The following is a 20,995-nucleotide window of genomic DNA, read 5'->3' on the forward strand; positions in this document are numbered from 1 at the left end:
TTCATTTTAATAACTGTTTTCTTATTACAGAAGCAGTACATGGATACTGTAGAAAGTTAGAATATACAGAGAAGCAAACTTTTTTTTTAAGAACTTTATATTCCTACTGCTCAGAGGTCACCAGCATTAACACCTTAGTGCATATTCTGCTGAGTTGGACGTTTGCATGTGTGTGTGTCATCAAAATGAAAGGTTAGTCAACAATTTCCACCTTTTCATTTGAGTAAATTTTCATCTCTTGGCATATGCAAACCATCTTCAGATTTCCCCAATTGACCACCAGTATCCTTTACAGCTATATTCAAACCAGTATCCAATCCAGGATTTATGTGTATTTGGATGAACCAAGTTCTCAATTTTATTAATTCTTTCCGTCATGGTTAGTATTTTTTGTATCTTTTTACAGACATATCTCCCAACCCCAAGACTCTATTATCTTCTAATTGCTCTTAGTTTTGCTTTCTCTTTTAGGGCTGTAATTCATCTGGAATTGATTTCTGGATATGGTGTATGGTGTACGGTAGCAGTCCAATTTTATTTTTTCCATATGGATACCCATCTTCCCCAGCACTATTTATTGATGTCCACTGATCTACACATCTGTGCCACATCTCATGTCCACGTGAGGAGGGGTCTTTTTCTGATCTGTCTCTATTTGATCCATGGGGTCTGTTTGCTTATTCTTGTACAGTGCTGCAGTGTTCTAATCATTATAGCTTTACACTAACTTTTGAGATTTAGTAGGCAAATCCCTTTGTTGGTCAGGATTGGATGGTTTGTCTTTGAGTATAAATCTCAGTGGCTTAAAACCAAAAAGGGTTGTTTCTTGCTTATGTTACATGTAGAATTATAGTCGCTCAGGGGCCCAGACAGACAGAGGCTCTGTTGCCATTGAAGAAGGGGAAGAGTATCCTCTACCCACTCTGGGTCCTTTCTGGCTGGGCTACAAATTAAATATACATGAGACTGAATAGCAGGAGAAAATCAAAGTTTAATAATGTATATACATGAGAGAAACTTAGAAAATAGAAACTGAGCAACTCCTCGTTCTAACTAAGCTGCTTGCCTAAGTATTTTCAGCTAAAGGGGAGGAGGGTGTTGGGAGGTAGTGGTTTGGGATTGCAGAGGGGAAGAAGACAATTCACACGGAGATGGAAATGCAAATGTTTGTCAGACAATTCTTTACAGGGCCACCTATAGAGAATGTGGCTGGAGAGACAGAATTTTTGATAAGATGGGCTTGTTGGTGCCTTTCTTATCGCATCTATTTTACATTATACTACAGCTATCATATGGTAGTGGCTCCTTCCTGTAACAGGCCTTCTATGTTAAATTCTTTAGGCAGTTAGTGGGGGAGGGCAAATGTCCATCAGAGAAAATAATCAAGGTAAAGAGACATATTTTGAGGTGGCCAATTTGGTCTCCCACACTGTCTCATCATGTGCTTCCACAGGGGAGAAGAGAGCATGGAGAATCGCACATTAGCTCTTGATGCTTCTTCCCAGAAGGGTCACATGTTGGTTCTACTCATTTTTCATTGGCAGAACTAGTCACGTGGCCACACCTAATTTCAAGGGCGTAGGGGAATATAATTCTTGTATAACTGGAAGTAGAAGATTGTCTACCATATCTCTGACTTGTTCTTCTTCACTAATGTTTGGCTATTCTCAGTCCTTTGTTCTTCCGTATGTATTTTAGAATCAGCGGGTCAAGTTCCAAGCTGGCATTTTATTGATCGATTCGATTTGGCATTTTATCTGGGTTCAATTTGGGAAGAAATGATATCTTCCTATCCAAGTGCATGGTATATTTGTCTATTTAGGTCTTAATGTCTTTTAGTCGTTGTGTACTTCTCTTTGTAAAGGACTTGCACATTATTTATTAAATTAATTCTTAAGTAATTTATATTCTTATTGCTATTGTAAATTTTATTTGTTGAATTACGTTTTCTAGCTGATTGTTTCCTAGTGTCCAGAAATACAGTTAACTTTGGTATATTGATTTTTTTAATGCAAAAATTTTGCTAAACTCTCCTAGTAATTCTAATTACTCATCTGTAGATTATTTTGGGTTTTCTACATAGAAAATCATATCACCTACAAATAATGACAGTTTTATTTTTCCTTTTCAATTCTTAAACCTTTTATTTAGTCCTCTTATCTTATTCCATTGGCTAGGACCTCCCATCCAATGTTCTAGAAGTGAGGATAGTAAGCATCCATGTCTTGTTACTGATATAAACGGAGTGCTTTAAACATTTTACCATAAAGTATGACTTTTTTTGTAGACATTCTCTATCAGATTCCTTCTATTTCTAGTTTTCTAAGAATCAATTTTGAATTTTGTGCATCTAACAAATTGGTATTTTTCCCTTTAATGTGTTAATATAGTGATTTATAGTAATTAATTTTTTAAAATATTAAACCAGCATTAATTCCTGAAATTAAACCACCTTTGTTAAGATGTATTCCCCTTTTTACTTAGTGCTAGATTTGGTTGATAATATTCTGTTTAAGACTTTTATAGATATATTTTGAGTGGTATTGGTTGATTATTCTCAGTTCTTGAACCACACTTGTCTGGTTTTGTAATCACTGTTACCAAAACCAGACAGAAGTGCAAAAAAGAAGTACAAGACTTACAAAATCCGCCAAAATTGTTGGAAGCTTTAATATTCATTTCAGTGACTGATAGATCAAATATAAATGGGAAAATATATAAGCTTCAGAAAATGAATGTTCCCTCATTTTAAATTCTCTGTAAAGAGTCTGTGTAAGATGATTTATTTCCTTTTGGGATGTCTGGCAAATAGACCCATAAAATATTTTGGTCCTAGATTTTAAAATACTGAATCAATTTACTTAGAGATGTAAAACAATTGGGTTTAAAATTTTTTTTCTTGAGATATTTTAAATTTATTTTTAGACCTTAGTTCTTTCACCTAAACTTTCAAATGTATTGACATAAAGTATTTGATAATATCCATTTGTTTTCAACTTAATATCTGCATTATTCATTGCTTACATGTGTCTTCTCTCTCTCTCAAAATTTTTTTCTTGTTAATCTTGCCAGGGGTTAATCTATTTTATTAGTTTTTTCAAAGAGCTTTTTGCTCTGAGCCTCTTTACTGTATATTTGTTTTATTTTTCATTATTTCTATTATCTTTATTATTTTCCTCTTTCAACTTTGAATTTATTTGGCTATTCTTTTTTAAACTTATTAAGTTAACTTAAATACATTGCTCAATAATGCAATTCTTTTTCTAAATTAAACAATTTAGGCCATAAATTTTCCTATAAATGTTACTTTATATTCCATAAGTTTTAATGCATATTGTTTCCATTAAATTTACTTTTGAAAATTTTCTAATTTTATCTTTTCTTCTGTGACTCATATGTTGTTGAGAAGAGGTTGTTAAAAAATTCCTAAACATATGATATTTTTCTTGTTACATTTTTAAAGTGATTTATAGTTTAATTGCATTGTGGTCAGATAATGTGATCTGTAAAAATGACCGATCCTTTGATCTTCAGGCTAGCTTTGAGGCTTAGCTTATGGTCCGTTTTCAAAAATGTTCCATATGGCTTTAAAGATTTTATTTATTTATTTTTATTTATTTTATTTCCCCCCAAAGCCCCAGTAGATAGTTGTATGTCATAGCTGCACATCCTTCTAGTTGCTGTATGTGGGACGCGGCCTCAGCATGGTGGGAGAAGCCGTGTGTTGGTGCGTGCCCGGGATCCGAACCCCGAGCCGCCAGTAGCGGAGCGCGCACATGTAACTGCTAAGTCACAGGGCCGACCCCCATATGGCTTTAAAAGAATGTGAATTCTAAAATTATTGGACACAAAGTTTTATATGTCCATTAGACCAAGCTTAATTGTGCTGTTCAAATCTTATATGTCCTGTCTAATTTTTCTGTTTGTGCTTAATTTATCAACTTCAAAAATACATATTAAAATTTTCCACTATTATAGATGTTGTAGTTCTGTGATCTCTGTAATTTTGTCCATTTTTTATTCATGTATTTTGAAATGTTGTGTAAATATAGTTTAGAATTGTCATACTTCCTACTATACCTTCAACTACTTTTATAATTGTCATGACCATCTTTATTTCTAATGCTGCCTTTTACAATGAAGAACATTTGACTTTAGTATTAAAACCAGCTTTCTATTGGTTAATATTTGCCTCTTATCTTTTTCTGTCCCATGGCTGTTCATGCTCTATGTTTTATGTATTTTTATGTTTTATGTATATTTATGTATTTTTTCAACTTTTAGCTGGGGAGCTAATTTCAATTATATTTGTTGTCATTGTTCATATATTAAGATAATATTTATATCATTCATTATGTACTATTTTCTCCTTCCTTCTTATACTATTTTCATGTTGATTCCATTGTTTTCCTCTTTTTATTTGGAAGTTCAAGCCTATAGTTTAACACACATAGTTAATAAAGTCTCAAGTTAATTGATATCTTTGATTTTTTTCTCCTGGACAATATACAGACATTAAATGCTTTAGCTCTGGTAAATGCATTCTATTTTATCTGGTAGTTTTGTCTGGTGTTTTAACTCCAGCCTGCATCTTCCTCTTTCTCCCCCAACAAAACCACCAACCTGTGCATAGTTTAACCCAAATACATGCCAATACATTTGCTTACTGTTCCCTTTTCCATCCCAGCCTTTCCACCTTCTGCCTAAAATATATCCTTTAAATTTCCTTCCTGCATATTCTTTTGTGGTAAATGCTCTATTTTTGATTTTTTCTAAATTTTCTTTATTTGACCTCATTCTTGGAATATAGCGTTACTAAATATGGAATTCTAATTTGACAGTTACTGTCTCTCTGAACTTTGAAGATATTATTTCACTGTCTTGTAGCTTCAATTTTTTGGTGTTTTTGAAGTCAGTTGTAAGTCTTATTGCTGCTCCTTTGTTGGTATTCTAGTCTTCCTGTCTGGATGCTTTAGTCTCGCTTTTTCTTATGTGTCATAAACTTTTATTATTATGACTCTAAGTGTGGATTTCCTTTTGCATATTGTGTATGAGATTCATTGAGCTTTCTAAATCTCACATTTGTGTCTTTCAACATTCTTGAGATAGCCTCAGCCATTATCTGTTTGAATGTTTCTTCTTCTCCATTCTCTCTATTTTCTCCTCTAGTTTGGAACTCCAGTGAGACATTGGTCAGACTTTCTCAGCAAGTTATCAATGTCACTTAATCTGTCCTTCAAGTTTTCTCTCTCTCTATCTATATTTTTTTCTTCTAACTGCATTCTGGAAAATTTTTGAATCCGGCTTCCGGTTTACTAATTCTCTGTTCAGCTTTGTCTCACATGCTATTTAATCTATCTATGGAGTTTTTAAGTTCAATTACTCTATTTTTTATTTATAGAAATTGTATTTAGTCTTTTAAAAAATCTGCCTCATTTTTTATAATGCTGTTCTCCATCTTTATTTTTATGTTTGTCTATAATTTCCCTCAATGTATTGCAAATAATTATTTTATATTCTGTGCCTCATAATATCTAAAGTTGTTGTGAGTCAGATTTTCCTGTGTATGCCCTGAAATTTTTGTGTTTTGAGTTTTCTTACTCTGGGCTTTTAATTTTTCCTAGAACTTTATTTGGGGGAATATTTTGATGTCTGTGTTGAAGTTGAATTCCTCCAGAGAGGAGTTCTGTCAATTACCTGGGGGCACTCCAGGGCCAACCAAAATTAGTTGTCCACCTAAGGTCTTTTGGAGACCGTGTGAGAAGACCACATGGATTGGACAGCAAAAACCTATGAGAGTCATCTCACGGGTATGAAATCTCTCCACACAGCACAAAGATGGAGACAGGCAAGTTTTCTACCTGTTTCCTTCTGAAGAGCAAGCTTCCTTTCTTACTTACTCTTAAGCCTTTGGGATCCAAGGATTATTCAGGGGTCTCTTATTATGTTCTCCACCTTGGACACGCCTGAGACTCTGTCTCTTTGCCTCTGTACCCCATGGAGACATCAAAGTGGAAGCTCAAGGTCTGCAGGTTCCATAGACACACTCAGGGCACAATCTGGCTTTGCTCTTTCCTTGCGCTTAAGGTCCTCACTTTCCCTTCTTTTTGGGAAACTTTGCTTTCATTAATTCTTCTCTTGGTGTCAACTCAATGATATGTTTAAAAGATTGTTTGCTTGTTTTTATATTTCATCCAACATGTAATTATTTCATTCGGGATATGTAGTCTGCCACAATGCTGGAAACAAAGTCCTGGGTTTAGGAATTATTAGGTATTTCTGTACTAGAAAAGGGGACTACATTTGGGCTTTGAAGCAGGCAGGTCTGGGTTCTAGACCAGCTCCTACATTCAGTATTTCTAGATATCTGTTTCCTCATCTTTACTAACAACATCTTTCAATTGTAGGTTGAGTTTCTGTTTACAAAGTACTTTCACAAATATCATGTCTTTGGAGAGTTGGGTGAGGCAGATATAGTTGTCCCCATTTGGAGAATAGATGAGACCTTGGAGGGGGACACCGCTCTGACCTGGAACCCAAGTCTTCTAACCCCTAGAAGACTCTTTTTTTGTGACAATGCCATCTTAGATTAAATGATTTAAAGGAAGCCAGCAGGTGGATTTCAACTTGTTGCATGGGGCTCATCATTGTTTGGACACGGTCTTGAGGAAGATTCTGAGCGCAAAGCTGGCTTCTTGATAGAGTTCCTTGATCAATTAGCAGTGTCTGCCAAGGTCATAGGAGATGAAAATCCCACATATTTGCTTTCTTAAATTTAAATGGCCCTCCTAACTTTAAAAAAATCCACAATTCTCCTGTGAACTTAAAACAAGTATTTTTTTAATTTGAATGGTGTACATAACAGAGGAAGACAGCCTTTGTGTACATCAAATAAGTGAAGTTTTTTTCCTATTTATGGTCAGTTTCCTTAGGGTTGTAAATGAGAGATGAGCATGGATGGTCTTTGGTGGTGGGAGTTTGTTGTCAGAAAAATCAGGACATGGGGGAAGCTTGGGAAGCCACCTCCTCAACTACCCAGTCACTTGGGCTTCAGTTCTGAGACTGGGAGGTACTGCAATTTTCTTTAGTAACCAAAAAAATGACCTAGCCTTGCTCAGGACAGTAAAGTGGAGTCAGCGTGCCTTCCCCTTTTCCACTCATGCAGTACTGAAGAGATTTGATTGGGCCGTGTGGTCAGCACCCATCACGGACTGCCTCTTGGGTCAGCATTTCAGCCAAACATCTCACCGGTGGCAGATCTTAATGCCCAGCCCGTTTACTTTCTGTAGGAAAACCCAGTCTTTCCTGTGTTTTTCCTCTACTGTCAGACTACTATCACATTCATAACACTTCTGAAACCGGATGTGGGGGTGGTGTTTCCCTCACCAAGCAATTCTCTGTGACACCAGCTGGGTGTCCTACAATTGAACTCAATTCTGACATTGTCTACCTGGAGATAGCATCAGATCCCACAGGTTAAGGTCTCAGTCCCACAAGACTGCTCCACCCCATTTCAGATGCCAATCACAAGTCCAGGTTGTCACCTGTGCTTCTGACCTATTGGCTATAAATCTAAGGTTCCCACGACTCCCACCTTGGATTCAATTAATTTGCTAGAGGGGCTCAAAGAACTCAGGGAAACACTTACTTATGATTACCAGTTTATTAAAGGATATGATAAAGGATACAGATGAACAGCCAGATGAAGAGATACATAGGGTGAAGTCTGGGAGTGTCTTGAGTGCAGGAGCTTCTGTCTCCACGGAGTTGCGGGTCATCCTCCCAGTATGTGGATGTGTTCACCAACCTGGAAGCTCTCTGAACCCCACACTTTTGAGATTTTTGTGGAGGCTTCCTCATGTAGGCATGATTGATCATTAACTCAGTTTCCAGCTCTCTCCCCTCTGTGGAGAATGGGGGGTGGGGCTGAAAATGCGAAGCTTCTAACCATGGCTTGGTCTTTCCAGTGGCCGCCACCATCCAGGAGCCCACCTAGAGTCACCTCATGAGAACAAAAGATGCTCCTGGTGCTCTTATCACATAGGAAATCACAAAGGTCTTAGGAGCTCTGTGCCAGGAACTAGGGGCAGAGACTAACATAGACATTTTCTATTATCTCACACCTTCCCTTCCTGTGTGGGCTGTGATCCCCAATCAAGGCTGCTAGGGGCAGGTTAGAAGGGTTGTTTTTCCTTAACAGATCCTACTGCAGGTAGGCTAACATCCCACAAGAGGCAGGCAGAGTTGAGGCTACTTCCTGAGAAGAGAGCCAGGCAACAGCAGTCATTAAGACTTCAAGAGCTTCCCCTGAAGTCCCTGTACCCGGTGTAGAGGCTAATTAGATGAGCACATTGGGCAAATTAATGACTCCTGCCTTTTTAGTTGTTTCTCAAATGTGTGCATTGCTAGTCATATTTCCCCATCAAATTTATGTTCCGCTAAGGCCTTTGGAGGTAAAATAAAATTATTTTTCATTAAAATGTTATCTTTATCTGAGTCCTGCCCAGGCTTTTATCAGCTCCCCTAATGGTATAATGGAAAAAGGTAATTTCTCCCTTTTGAAGTCTTATTCTTATATTTATGTTTCAGATCACTGTGGTGGATAATCAAGACTGAAAAAAGCAAAAGTTGTCCTGGCGATTTAGACCTTCTGTAGATTAGTTTGCTCTGATATGCAAAACCGCTTCCCATCTTTGTGACTGTTGGTCGCTTTCTCTAGGGCGAGGAATAACATTTATGGTTCCTAATAAGAATTTTTCATCGAGCAGTGTGGGGTGTATGGGGGGAGCCAGAGTGGCTTCTGTCATTTAAAAATCCTTAATCCTTCTCTGCCGATGCTTCGCAGGGTCCCAGGACTGTGCCTCTGGGGCTTGACAAAAGGAACGTCACCTCTGTCCCCCAAAGCCAGTTTCTTCTCTACTGCTCATGCTTCCTCTTCACTTTTTTGCATTGTGCCTGAGTTGATTCTTTTTTTTTCAGAACAAAATCCTCTTTGAAGATGCAAACTGGGATGATGCAAGGAGTTCACAGCCTGCTTTTTACTGTTTGCCTTTCCTGCCTCTGACATTTGCTTTCAGACTAATTATGAGCCTTCTGGTCCCTTTTCTTTTTCCCCATTGCTCATCCTCAAACAAGGCTGTACAATCATTTCCATCAGGAGATGGAAATCTCATCTGGCTCAGGAAGCTTAAGTATCACCCCATCTAGAAACAGAGGATGAGGGACATGACCTTTCATTGTCATATACGTCTTTCTGTCCCTGAGGACCTTGGCCTGTTGCCAGAGTACTTAATAGGGTTCAGTTATGTTTGTGAAATGAATACATGGTCTCTCCCACTTACATATTCATTCAGTCACCATTGTCTTGCCAGGCAGTGTGCTGGGTCCTAGGGCTTCAGTGGTGCCCCTGATGGGCACATGCCTACAAGGAGTATAAAAAGAAATAGGCAGTTAGCAGTGCTGTAACTGCAATTATGCTAAGAAAATCTGTGATTCTTTTTATTTATTTAGAAATAATTCACAATTTCTTAAGGGCTGCATTAACCTTCAGTAAATAATTTGACCTCTTTGAACCTCCATTTCTCATCTATTAAACGGGCCTAATACGTATGTCACTGTGTTGTTCTGGGGATGCAGTGAAGCCAGGTGTTGAAAGCTTCTAGCACAGTGGCTGGCAGAAGGAGGCGCTCTACACCTGATCTTGCTATCCTTCTCATGGAACACTCCTGGTACCTGCTCCAGCTGACACAGTTTCCCCTTTCCTTCTTTTCTAGTTCATTGAAACATCACTCCACCTGTCCATCCTTCAGACCCTTGGAATTTCATGTTGCTTCCCTTTCTGTAGCTTCACTTTATCTGAGAACTATAGGAGCATCTCCCGCTGTTCCCTGGAGGCTAGCCCAGATCTCTGGGAGGTGGCTGTCGGTCCCTGGAGAACAGACCCGTTCTGAAGGTTCCCGGAGGATTCTAGGGTCATCCTTGTAGGAAGAGCCCAGAGAAGTGTGTTTGCGTGTGTATGAAAGAGAGAGAGAGAGAGAGAGAGACACTGTGTCTATGATGTCTGGAGGGTGGGATGTGGTAAGGAAGAATTCAGCATAGGCCCCAGCTCACTTCCCTCTCATACGTTATTCTGAGCCATGGCAGTTCCAAGCCAGACTCGAGCCCTTCTCCACTGGGTGCATCCCTGCTTTCGTCTTTTGTGAAACCTTCCCTGATTATCAGTCTCCAGCCTGATATGTCCTCCTTCAATATGTGCATTTATTGAGCATCTGGTGAGTGCAGGCACAGGGGACACAGCCTCTGCTGTCAGAGCTTAGAATCTAGTAGAAGGGAGATAGACAGTAGACAATCACATAAATAAAAAGAGTATTGTTAAGTATTATGAAGGACAGGTACCAAGTACAATAAGAGCCTGTTATACTTACTGGTAGGACCAGGGAGGACCTCTGAGGAAGTGACATTTAAACTGAGACTTGAAGAGTGAGTAGGAGGTAGCTGGGCAGAGAAGGGATGCTCATCACTGTGTTTCCTTAGAGCCCCCAAGAGTACACATCGTCTCGTCCAGTTTTCTTATTATCCTACCATTCCTTTATTTCATTAATTTGTTCATTCACTTGTATTTATTGAGCCCCAATGATGTGCCTGGCCCTGTTCTTGACGTGGGCCATATAATAGCAATAGACTCAGACACCATCTTGGTCATGGAGCCATTCTGGTGCCATGGAGCTCACATCCTTGTTATCTTTGTATGTGCATTTGCTTTGTTTCCTCTTCTACATTCTCAGATTCACTTTGGGGAGGCACCATGGTTTTGAGAAAGAGCATTAGTAGAGAAAGCAGAGGGAAAGGAAAAGAGATCAGACCTTCAGTGAGGGCCTAGTGTGTGCCATGCACTTTGTCCAGTGTATCATGGACACTCTATCATTGGTCCTCCCAATCACTCTGTTGGATAGCTGTTGGCTTGTCCATTTTATAGATGGCAAGCTTGAGTTTCAGAAGTTAAGCACCTTGCCCTAGGTCACACAGATAGGAGGTGGTGGGATCAGGATACATACCTGGGTCCACCCAGTGGTACTACAGGAGCATTTCTCACCTGTGCTTAGATCATCACTCTACCTCTGACTAGCTGTAGGTTCTCAATTCATTTCACATATCTGGGGTTGTATCCACTAGGTCTGCTTTGCTACCTGGCCTCCTTCAGTGGGCCAAGATGGTTCTCTTGATCCCTCTGCATCAGACAGTCAAATGGTGTTGGCTTCAACAATCCCAGGCTCAGCTGACTTCCCCAAGGTGCTTAGGATCCACCTAATCTCCTTTGTCCTAAAAGATGGCTTTCAGCATCTCACCAGCACACCGATTCTTGTTAAATCTTAAGGCTGATGGTACTAGAGTAAGTATTTCTACCTGAGGCTCTTGGCCACTCTGACCATGCCTAGAATCACAGGCAACTCTATTGCAGGGTTGAATGACTTTAACCCTCCTGGATTCCAGATAACTGAGGTAGTCTTAAACCCCCTTTCCTCTCTCTCCTCCAGGCTCCAGTCTTATTTCCTCCATGGAGCTGCCCTTGTTACTCCAGTTTTCCTCTCCCAAGGAAACTCATCCAGGGCAGCAATTGGGTCTTACGCCTCTTCCCATCACTACATTCCAGCCAAGGTCCTGGCTCAGAGAGGCCGTTAAGAATAGGTGTTGAGAGAATGGATGAAGGAATGGATTGCAACATACCATTGGGCCAAGTCCTTCCTTCATTCAACACATGTTTGTTAGGCATCTACTATGTGCCAACCAGTGTGTCAGACTCTAAAAATACAAGGGTGATGAAGGCCATGTAAGTCCTGCCCTCACGGAGTTTACAGTCTAGTGGGGCCTATGTCTACCAAGCTATACGTGTGCAAAGAAAAGGAATTATGTGCAGATACTTACTAAGATAAATCGAGACCCAAATTCTTTCCCCTAAATTATCTAGTTGAATTAATCGATACTTTTGAGGTTGTTGAATTATAGTGATTGTAATATCTCTTGTCCTCAAAAAAATTTGAAAGGAATCACTGGTGTGAGATTCAGAAGAGTTCAGGGATTTTGAGAATTCTCTTCTTTCCGGCAAAGATAGATTTTTGTCTCCTACATCAGAGCAAAACAATCTTATTGCTTCTGGATTAGAGAGAAGATGAGATTTTAAAAAATCACTATGGGTACTGGGTCTATTCTGTAATTTTCATCAAAATTTTCCCTTGAAATTGTAACTCTGATAGGGTAGCTAAATCAGACATTAGTGATCTTCTGTCGATAATTTCATGATGAATAAATAACTGTCTTTCCTTAAGCCCTGTTGAATGGTTTAGTCTGTAGTTTCACTGTGGACTCACATTCTTTCTAGGATTTGTAGCAATGTTTTTTTGACCTTTCTTTGAATGCGAAATCTCTTAATCAATATCTGAGAATATTAATGAATATAGCTTGTCATAAGAAAGGAAACAGAACAAGCATCTTAGCTAGGCTGAACTATGAATCGAGAAACTATGAAATTGAAACTATGAATGAGAAACTAGTCATATTAAGGGACATTAAGATAGGTTCCAGCACAATGAAACTTGTTTCTGAGGAATCCTAGGCAAAAAGCTATATGATGGGTCACTTAGCACAGGAGTGGCCTCCTGGCTGTCAGAGCCTCTCGTCTGAGAGTGTCATGCTTTCTGCAGAGGGATGGGAAAGGTCTCTCCACTAGCTCATCTCACTGAGTCTTCATGTTTGTTCATTTTACCAGCTAAGATCTTTTTACATCTCCCGAGAGCCTCAGGGGCTGCAGAATTATAAGAGCCTGAGAACCTGGCTCTAGAATTCTCTCTAAGCAAGCATGCAGTTATATAACTAGAGAGCTGCAGATTGCAAGGGTAGACCTTGTGAAGGCTTTTCTTTCAGGATGGAGCTTTACAGATCTGAGACCGTGCGCGGCAGCGGCTGCTGCAGCCGGCAGGGGTAGGTGAGTGATCACTCTGTGCCAAGCACTAGCTATGGGTTTTACAATTCCTCGTTAACTAATCTTCCAGATAACCTGGGAGTCAAGTGCTACTAACCCTAGTGTACAGAGGAGGAAACTGAGGCCCCAAGAGGTGAGCTTGCATGGGTATAAGTGGCGAGCTGAGTGCCACATGTGCTCCGTTTGCCTCAAAGCCCATGCTCTTCAACAGCACACAGTAGTCCCTTCTGTTGAATGGATTAATTAGCCCCCAAGTCCCCTGTGTACCTTAATTTGGTTTTTTTCTACGTAACTTAATTTGTTATTGCTATTGGTTTAAACAAAATCAACTCAAATTCATCAAGTGCTTCTTTGCTCTAGTGTGGAGAGTAGGGACGAATTGACGTGTAATTTTCAGATCAGGCTTGCGGGGCCATTTAAACGTAGACTGTTAGCACTGGAAGGTGGGACTTGAGTGAGCTCTCAAATTGGCAACCAGCAGACCCAGCCCTCTTGGCCTGCAGATGACTTTCATTTGGTCCACACTGTATTCCTTTTTGATTAGTTGTTAATATTTAAAAACAGAGACATTTCCCATAAATATCAGGATTTCCCTCTCCTGTCAGGAGGTCAAAACTTCTGGGAACACAGAGCCCATGTTTCCACATGGCAGACACTGGCTGGAGCAGAGGCGAGTATTCCCCAGTTTACCCCAGTCCTCACCACTCCCAGTTGTCTCCCAACTGTGAGGCCAGGTATTAGTTGCCATTTATCATTACAAATGAACCATTGGTTTTTTCAGAAAGTGAAATATTTGTTGGATCTGAGTGTCTAGCAACAGTGGAGTGACAGAAGATAGACCGAGGGTTTTCTGTTGCGAAAAAGTTGACACTAACATCCAACTACTTTGCTTATGTTCCCTATCTGCCTGGCCCCTATGGGCATGACGTGATGGCCCCTTGTGGTTCAGCCTTTCATTTTACAGAGCAAACTGAGGCCCGGAGAGGGAAAGGGACTTGCTCAAGATCATGTATTCAGTTAATGACAGAGCCAAGATGGGAACCCAGATCCCTGACTCCCAGCAACACACTCCTGTTTGTAAGGGGTCTGCAGGTACTGGCCAGGAGTGCCTGTTCCCACGTCCTTGGTTTGGGATAGCCTTGTGAAGGTGCACTGGCATCCTCAAAACACCCTTAAGCATTAGGATTTATTTAACTACCTGGTGTTGTCCTTCTCTCTCAGAGAAGAAAGTACGAACTCTTTGAGCATCATAAAATGGAAAATTTGTACACTTTACCTCCTCAGGGCACAATTCCATTTTCAGTGCCAGGAATGATCAGAGTGTCTGGAGAAATTTATTATAGTTAGCAAAAGTGAAAAATACAATGTAAAAAGCCAAGGTCTGTCCCCCTGATTCTTATCTCATTTGCTTTTAAAATTTTTTTTTTTTTGGTGCCAATTTTCTTATTTCTTATAATCCCTGGGGTCCAAAGGTCTTCCACTGCTTTAAAAGCCAACTGGGGAGGAAAGACAAACCCCGTTATTTCACTTAAGCTAGCTCAGTAAATAGACCTTTCTTTGCAAAGGGAGAGCTGTAAACCTGCGGCAATTCATCTGTGTAGCCAGAGAGAAGGACCAGTGACTCCCTTTCAGAATCACCAGGCAGGCAGATAGCCTTGTCCACGGGCCTTGCCTGGCATCATCTTCTGGGCCAGCAACTTGTATTGTGATGCTTGCTTATCTACTCGCATTGACAATAGCCAAGAGAGCATCAAAACTGCCAGAAACAGAGTGGGGAAACTGTGGTCTTTCATCTGCTTCCTAGTTTAGAGGCTCCAAGAACATCTTTGCTTTTCACAGCCAGATCAACATATAAATATTTACAATCAGCTGTTTCCAGCCGAGAAAACCTGCTACAGGCTCTGAGAGCAAGGGACACATGCTCTTCCCCACAGATCGCTGTGAGTGCTTTCGTGTGTGTGTGTGTGTGTGTATGTGTGTGTTTCAATCTCTGGAGAGCAAATAAACGACTTCTGAGCCCCTCAAACAGGTAGACCCTCAGCATCCTCTCACCCCACTGGCTTCAGAGTTTTCTAATCATATTTCTGTTGTTAATAATGTTAGCAAAATATGAATACATTTATCCTATTTTATAATCCCTGTCTTCCAAAATGTGCAATGCCCTGCTACGTCTGAATGCTCAGTTCTTAGTTTCATTTCTTACTGGTGCTGGAAGCAAGGACTGTTTTAGGGGAAGGACAGACAGTCACAGAATGCCCATCATCTCCCTTGTTCTACACTAGCATAAAAGGTTTTACAGCCCCCAGTGTCTCAAAGGCATGTTTCTTTGAAAAGAGAATAGGATGCTGTTTGGCTAGAGCTGGAAAGCATTTCTTTAAAAACCATCCTGTTCTCTTTTCCTCCCAGTTGAATTTGAATCTGAGCCTCAATGAGTCCCAGGCTCTCAGAGCTGGAAGGCTCACAGGAGATTGCATCCTGGTCCCAAACCCCTAATCTCACAGGAGGAGGTGGCAGAAAAACCGTGGGATCCTGTGAATTCAGTGTGGTTTGGTAGAGCCTAAAGTACCAGGCAGTATTTGGAAAAGCAGGAATGCGAAGCACCCGTGCTGTCCACAGCTCAGACAGGCCCCCTGGGCCAGAAGGAGGTGCCTCAGAAGCCCTTTGCCAAAGGACGCAACGCTGGTTCGATAACTGCGTAAAGGTCGATGAGAAAGTGGCAAGCATAAGGTTTAGCATGAAATTGGAGCCTAGAAAAGTGAGGGCACACAGCGCTGCTTTAAAAACGTTGCCCAAAAGCCCGATAGAGTGTGTTGATGGAGACTGGCTGCTACCAGGTGCCCACGGGATCTAGGCTGTTGAACTCAGCCTTTAAAAATGCCTTTGAATGCCTCCTCCTTTTCAAAGAAGCAGATGCTTCAGCATTTTGGAGAGCTGCAGCATGGGTCCCACAGCGTGGGAGAGAATACATTTTACCTGCTTTCCAAAGAATGAGCCACAGCGCTCGGTGCCAAAGCTGGCCAAACTCAAGTTCCGGGGGCCAGGAGGTGGTCAGATGCAGCCTGAGGGTGTGGCCTCCAACAGCTTGTCACAGGTCTTGACCTTGTCCATCTTGTGAATGTGCGCGGAGGCTCCAGCAGTGCTGGGTGCTGAGCTGGGGCTCGTCTGTCTTCAAGTCTCCAAACCATTTTTTATGGGCACACGTACACATTCCTGCTCAACATCCAGCCTGTGCTCATTGACCTTTTTTTTTTCTGTTTCTTTTCTTAAGAGACGCCAGTTTGGCAACACCTAGGGCTGCCTCTCCTCTGATCCAAATCTTGGAGACTCATCCATAACCCTACAAAGCCCCAGAAGAGTTCTTTTATGCTCCCCACATTCAGTGTAATTAGGTGGATACGTTTGCTAAGCTGTCTGATTTGAATGAAGTCCGTTACTCCTCCAGCAAGGGCTCAGGATGAGGCCAGAACCCACGGAGCCAACTGTGCAGCCTCCTCTTCCCACTCTGACCTCGGGGGAGAGTGTAAATGAATAGAAGGAACAGAGCAAAGTGAGTGAGGATGGGAAATTCAGAACCTGTTGTGCTTGCCAGGATGGTGGCCATATGGGGCCACTTTGGAATGCCCTGTAAATCACTTAATACTCTTCATTGGAGCAAACAGTCTAGAACAGACCTGAGCAATGCAGTTTTGCACACAGTCGTACTTTAATCACAGTATTCAATATATGTTGGCCCTGCTTTGGTGTTTATTTGAGTGCTAATCATTATCCAAAAATGTTTAAATGCTTCATTTTTATTCCTGGGGTAAACCTGGTTTAATATTCTGTCCTAAAAAAAAACACAACAAACTCTGTTGCCTTGTTTAATTTGGTTGCTGAAAAAGTTCTGCTTTAGTATAAGGTTGTATTCATACCTGGGGGATCCCTTTTAAGAAGACATATTATTATTAGAGATCATTTGTTAAAGCTGCAGGTTATTCATTTTTATGTGCTATAGCCATGATTATCTTGAATCTACAATTTGGGGTGCTGCTTTTTTCACTTAACATTTTGTCCTAAGTATTGTCCATCTTGCTAAATAATCACAGTAATTTTCCTGGTTGCATCATAGTCCACTGAATGGAAATATCACAGTTTGCTTATTGTCAGGGAGGGGGAAATTTTCCCTTTACTCCTCTTGAGTTCTTTTGGCTGGACTAATAAAAAAAACTCGAGACAGACTAACAGGAGAAAAACCAATTTAATACGTATGCACAGAAGATCATAAAAATAATGCTCAGAGAAATAACCAAGGCAGGCAGCTTTTATATCTTTTTACACAAAGAAACAAATTTGTGAGGATTTGACAGGACAAAGAAACTTAGGTTTGGGTGCTTAACTAGCAAAGAATCTAAAGAATTCAAAGCAAAATTTGGGTTCAGGGTAGTAAATTAGCAAAAAGTAACAAGGTTTGTTTATACAGATGTCTCAGCCCTGAATTTTCTCTCTGTCTCCTGCTGTGGGGAGGTTACCTTTCACAGGGGAGATTTATTTCCTGCTTTCAGGGGGAACAGAGAGAGGAGGGTCAAAATGCCCTTTTTGCATCGGCTGCTTCTCAAGTAACTTTAATTCAAAATATCTATATGCCATTGTAGCATATTTTTGCCTGGGCCCCAACAGTATCTGTGCCTCTGTATTGATCACTTTCCATAATTATAAATAACTTTGAGCAGAATATCTTCTAGATTTCTCTGTATTTTTGTATTATTTCCTTAAGATGGACTCAGAGATATCAGGAGGATGAATGTGTTTTAGGCCAGGTCTTCTCAGACTTCAGTGTGCACACAGGTCACTTGTGGGTCTCGTGAAATGCAGATTCTGACTCAGTAGGTCTGGGGTGGCTTGAGATCCTGACTTTGGAACAAACTCAGTGATGCTGAGGCTGCTGCTCAGGCCTCATGCAGTCTCTTAAAGTCATTGGTACTGGCATTTAGAGTTTTTATAAGATCTGTTTTACCGAGTCATTGTGCGGGCTGGTTACCCAGGAGCTCTGCCCCTCAGGAGTGTTTTCTGATCAAGAGGAAAGTTTTGATTAGGTTGGTGTCCAGAGAAGGTGGGAGCTGTAGCGCCTGCCTTCAACAAAAGTGCCTAAGCTCAATCCTAGCTGCTATTGGAGTCACCCGGGGAGTTTACACACACACACACGCATGCACACGCACGTGCACACACACACACACACGCACGCCAGAGCCCACTCCAAACCAGTAGACCAGTACAAACAGAATATCTGGCAGTGGGACCTGGCTACCAGTACGTGTTAAGGCTTCCCAAGTTTAAAGGTGACTCTGCGTGTAGCCAGGGTGGAGGACCATTGCTCTAAGCCCACAGAAGACTCATCTTAAATCTCGCTGAATTCCAACTGTATTTTAAACCTGATTGGATAAAAAGCTTGGGGCTTATATATGCTACACCCAGCTCCACACTTTTGACAACGCATTTAGCACAGCCATGTCTTTACAATTCTAAAAATCAATAGCCATAATTTCTAAGAGAAAACAAGGGATTTGTCATCAGTGGCTTCTCTGTTAAACTCACACTTCCATCGCATTTGCTAGTCCCATCTTACTGAATGCCACTAAGCCAAAAATCCCTTCCTTTCCCACACCCTTGAAATCTAAGTCGTCACCATAGTCTTTTGTTCTGTATGCATTTTTTTTCTTATAGAACTCAACACATTACATTAAAATTATCTATAAGTATGGCCATTTTCTTCAACCAGAGCATGAGCCCCTTAAGACCAGAGACAGCATCTGATACGTCTTTTTATTCCCTTCACCTAGAACAGCACCTGTCTAGCACACTGTAGATACCCACTAAATCATTATTGAATGAATGAAATAGAATAGATTTTGATCACACACAGCCTGGAAGGTCATTTTCATTATTGAAAGATTCATACCAGCGTGGTTCTAGCAAGAGCACAGATTGCCTAGATGGTGCCTGGTGCCAACATGGCCTTGGCCCAAGAGTGTGCAAGATGGCAGACAGAATGTTCAGGATGCCCTGTGTGCCTGCCACTTACCATCTGCTAGAGTAACACCTGCTGTTTCTCTTTGGCAGTTGCCTTTTCGGGCCTTGGCTTTACGACGTTCTACTTGGCTGGCAAGCTGCACTGCTTCACTGAGAGTGGGAGGGGGAAGAGCTGGAGGCTCTGCGCCGCCATCTTGCCCCTGTACTGTGCCATGATGATCGCCCTGTCCCGCATGTGTGACTACAAGCATCACTGGCAAGGTGAGTCCCTACCCCGGGCCTGCCCAGTCCTCAAGGCAGTCTGCCACTCTCCTGCAGGGATGGGTGTAGAAATGCACCAATTCAGGGAAAAGCAAGTGCCCACTGACAGAAACCAGAGGAGGCTGAAATGACAGAGTGGACACAATTTTAAAGAAAATATGCCTGTTCAAGTGAGTTCTGGCCTTCACACTGCCCTTGCTGGGGACAGAAGTGGAGCTCCTCCTCCTCCTTCGGGCTCAAGTAGACAGCTCAAGTCCTGCCAGGATGGCAGGTCCTTGGTCTTGGACTCAAATGTGACTGCCCTGCTGGATCACTTGCCTTAGTCCTCAGACTTGATGCCAAGTGGTTTTTGGCTCCTTTCATATCTCAAATCCATCCCACAAGGACATATTTCTCACCATGGATTCACATCCAGTGAATGTGTCCAGCCTGGGCATCGATGCCAGCCATGTTCCAAGCAGCTGCTGCAAGGCTGGGGTGAGGCTTACCTATATATATGAGTCCTGCGGTATCTGGGAAAAGTCAAAACAACACAAAACAAGTGAGGAGTTTGTTCCTGGAATAAAACTAAACCATGTCATTGCCTCTGCAGATCAGCTACAGCCCACAGTCTGCCTGAATGACAAGCAGCACCTGCCGCGGCAAACAGGGTGATGTCCACAGCATGTGGCCTCCAGTAGTGCAGGGTCTGGGGCCGTGTTTCCAAAGAGCAATCCTCAGATCCCCTTGATCAGGCCACCCTGAGCTAGGAATCGGACTCTTGGGGGTGGGTCTGGAGTGGTGGCCAGGAGTCTGCATTAACAAGCAAGTCTGTTATTTCTGATGAAGCCTGAGAAGCTCTGGTGAAGAGCTCCACTGTGTCAGCTTGAAGCAAACAAACTGAATTAAATGTGCCTAAATCCAGAGTCTCTGGGTGAGTGGCCTTCCCCGAGCAGCCCGTGCTGCACCTCCTTTTCCTTTCCTGCTCTCCGGCTGCCACCAGGCCCTGCTCCCGTCCTCCCTCGTTTCTGTCTCTGTGGCCAGCTGTCTGTGGGATGGCCTCTTCTCACCCCTTCTCAGGTGTTCATTCCACTGGGAGTGACACAGCAGCTAAGGCCAGAGGTGAGGAATGGCACCTTCTCCCCATTTTCTCCAGGGGCCTCGTGCTCCTCCCAGCACCTCCCCAGCTTCTCCTGCTTCTTCCGGGCCTCAGCTCCACCCTCCACATCCTGGGGCTCATGTTCTGGGTGTCAGGAGCCTCCAGCAGTAGCTTCGACCTGGGGGGTGAAGAGTGCAAGGGAAGGAAAGGCTGATGCATGGTCTGGACAGGCGGAGGCATCCGGTGCTGTAATGTCGGGGTCTTGAGGCCCTCCTGATGGGGGTGGTCAGGAGAGCGCCACAAGGCTGGGCCCTCCCGTGTTCTCTCCTTTTCCCAAAGAATCATTTTGCCTATATGGCTAGGGTGTTTCCTCATGAAGAATATTATGGGCTGGTTGGTGTTTTATGGACTGCTTCTCATTCATCCCTTGTGAACTGCAGTTTCTTCTTCTGAACACGGGATCAACAATCCCCAGATATTTCACAGAGCTGTTTCATAGACTGAATGAAATATTGGATCTGAATGTACTTTGTAAATGGAAACATATTGCACAAATGCAGACTGGTATTGTTGTTGCTTAGTGCATTGTATCTAAAGAAGGACGTGTTGTGTTTCCCAAACAACTGATCTGGAGGCAGACACGTTTTTGGAACACCGTCTATGTGTAAGCTATA

At 41.9% G+C, this 20,995-nt stretch overlaps 1 protein-coding gene across 1 annotated transcript in view; it reads left to right on the forward strand.

Moving 5' to 3' along the window:
• Positions 1-20,995, forward strand: part of PLPP4 (phospholipid phosphatase 4) — a 121,682-nt gene that overhangs the window by 89,508 nt on the left and 11,179 nt on the right. The window contains exon 6 of the mRNA XM_004428136.3: positions 19,073-19,243. Within this exon, the coding sequence (XP_004428193.1) occupies positions 19,073-19,243 (171 nt within the window). The remainder of the gene's footprint in view (positions 1-19,072; positions 19,244-20,995) is intronic.

Source organism: Ceratotherium simum, chromosome 6 (assembly GCF_057802395.1).
Source record: "Ceratotherium simum simum isolate JZ-2026a chromosome 6, ASM5780239v1, whole genome shotgun sequence".
NCBI classification, from domain to species: Eukaryota; Metazoa; Chordata; class Mammalia; order Perissodactyla; family Rhinocerotidae; genus Ceratotherium; species Ceratotherium simum.